Consider the following 2,048-nt stretch of genomic DNA (forward strand, 5'->3'; position numbering starts at 1 on the left):
GCCCCGTCGTGGGTCTTCATGTGCTCGGTCAGGTGGTGCTTCAGCTTGAAACGCTTGTGGCAGGCGGAGCAGGCGAAGGGCCGCAGGCTGAAGGTCAGCATGATGTGCCGGTCCCGCTTGGGTTTGACGGCGAAACGCTTCCCGCACAGGCAGCCGAAACGCTTCCCGTCCGGCGCCGCGCAAAGCTTCACCGGCGCGTGCAACGCCCGCCCGTGGGCCCCCTGCGCCAGGATCTCGTTGCCGTGCAGGTCCACCGGCTTCCAGGCCGCCTGCGGTGCCGCGTAGGACGACAGCTCGGCCGGGACGAAGCCGCCATGTCCATCCATTGCTGCCAAATTGGTGGCCGTCGTGGTGCCGGCGGGCTCGGCGTTCTCCTGCTTGACGTACAGCACCTTGGGGCCGTCACCGGGCGCCGCGCCGCCTCCGTCCTCCTCCTCCTCCTCGTCCAGCACCAGCTGCAGCGCCCGCTCCCCGCCGCGCCGCCGCGCCGCCCCCGGCTCCTCGTCCTCCTCTTCATCTTCCTCCTCCTCCTCCTCCTCCTCCTCCTCCTCGTCCTCCACGCAGATCTTCAGCACCTCCTCCCCGCCGCCCTTCGGGAACGCTCCGTCCGCGCCGCGCCACGGCGACGCCGAAGCGTCACCGCCGCCACCGCCGCAGCCACCCAGGGGGGACGGCGTCGCCCCGTCACCGTCACCGCCGCGTCCCACCGAGGCCGACGCCGCCGTCCCGTCACCGCCACCGCCACGCGTCCCCCCGCCCGGCGATACCCAGCGGCACGGCCCACCCCCCCCGGCTTCGAGCTCCCGGAGGACGGCGGAGCACTGATCCACCACGTGCCACATCTGCAACCCGCTGGCCACCAACAAATGCCCCGGCAGCGCTTCCAGCAGCAACGTCAAGCGCCCGGAGTAAATGAGGTGCAAGAGCCCCTCGAAAGCGTCCGGGTCGATGGCCGGGGGGAGAAGCAAACGCCCGCCGTCCTGGAGCAGCAGCTTGTCGTGGAAGAAAGGCGAAGCGGCCGCCAGCACGCTCTTGTGAGCCGGGAAGACGCGGCCTCCCACGTGCACCGCCACGTCGCAGAACTTGCCCTCCAGCCGCAGGCGGTTCAGCGAATCCAGCAGCGCGGCCGCGTGCTGCGGGAACGAGATCTGCACGCGCCCGCCCTCCGACGCCATCGCCTGCCCCCGGGGAAAGCGCCCGTCACCAACCAGGTGGGGGGGGGGAGAAGGGACCCGGGGCACCCCGGGGTGCCCTAATAAATGGCGGGGTGAGCTGAGGCGCCGTGGGTTGGCTTGGTGCCCCGTGGGGTGGCCTAATAAACCAGGGGGTGACTGGTGGCCCTACGCAGAGCCCTGCTGCCCCATGGGGTGCCCTACTGCCCCATGGGGTGACCTACTTCTCCATGGGGTGCCCTGCTGCCCCATGGGGTGCCCTCTTCCCCTACAGAGTGCCCTGATGCACTGGGCATCAGGGTGACTGGTGGCCCTACGCAGAGCCCTATTGCCCCATGGGGTACCCCACTGCCCCATGGGGTGCCCTACTGCCCCCTAGGTTGACTTGCTGCCCCATGGGGTGCCCTGTTCCCCTACAGAGTGCCCTGCTGCCCCATGGGGTGACTGGTGGCCCTATGCAGAGCCCTGCTGCCCCATGGGGTGCCTTAATGCCCCCTAGATTGATTTGCTGCCCTATGGGGTGCCCTACTGCCCCATGGGGTGCCCCGCTGCCCCATGGGGTGCCCTCTTCCCCTACAGAGTGCCCTGATGCACTGGGCATCAGGGTGACTGGTGGCCCTACGCAGAGCCCTGTTGCCCCATGGGGTGACCTACTGCTCCATGGGGTGCCTTACTGCCCCCTAGATTGACTTGCTGCCCCCTGGGTTGACCTGCTGCCCCATGGGGTGCCCTGTCTTCCTACAGAGCACCCTAATTGCCCCACAGCATGTGCTGCTGCCCCATGGGATGACCTGGTGCCCCCTAGATTGACTTGCTGCCCCATGGGGTGCCCTGTTCCCCTACAGAGTGCCCTGCTGTCCCATGGGGTGACTGGTG

At 68.8% G+C, this 2,048-nt stretch overlaps 1 protein-coding gene across 1 annotated transcript; it reads right to left on the bottom strand.

Annotated features, from left to right (window-relative positions):
- Positions 1–60: 60 nt before the first annotated feature.
- On the bottom strand, positions 61–2,042 carry ZBTB9 (zinc finger and BTB domain containing 9; the record flags this gene model as incomplete). Its single annotated transcript, XM_021382007.1, is given in 1 exon segment — positions 61–2,042. A coding segment is annotated over 1 exon segment (1,115 nt), but the record flags the coding sequence as incomplete, so codon positions are not given.
- Between the last annotated feature and the right edge of the window lie 6 nt (positions 2,043–2,048).

This window comes from Numida meleagris, unplaced genomic scaffold (assembly GCF_002078875.1).
Source record: "Numida meleagris isolate 19003 breed g44 Domestic line unplaced genomic scaffold, NumMel1.0 unplaced_Scaffold1546, whole genome shotgun sequence".
NCBI lineage: Eukaryota > Metazoa > Chordata > Aves > Galliformes > Numididae > Numida > Numida meleagris.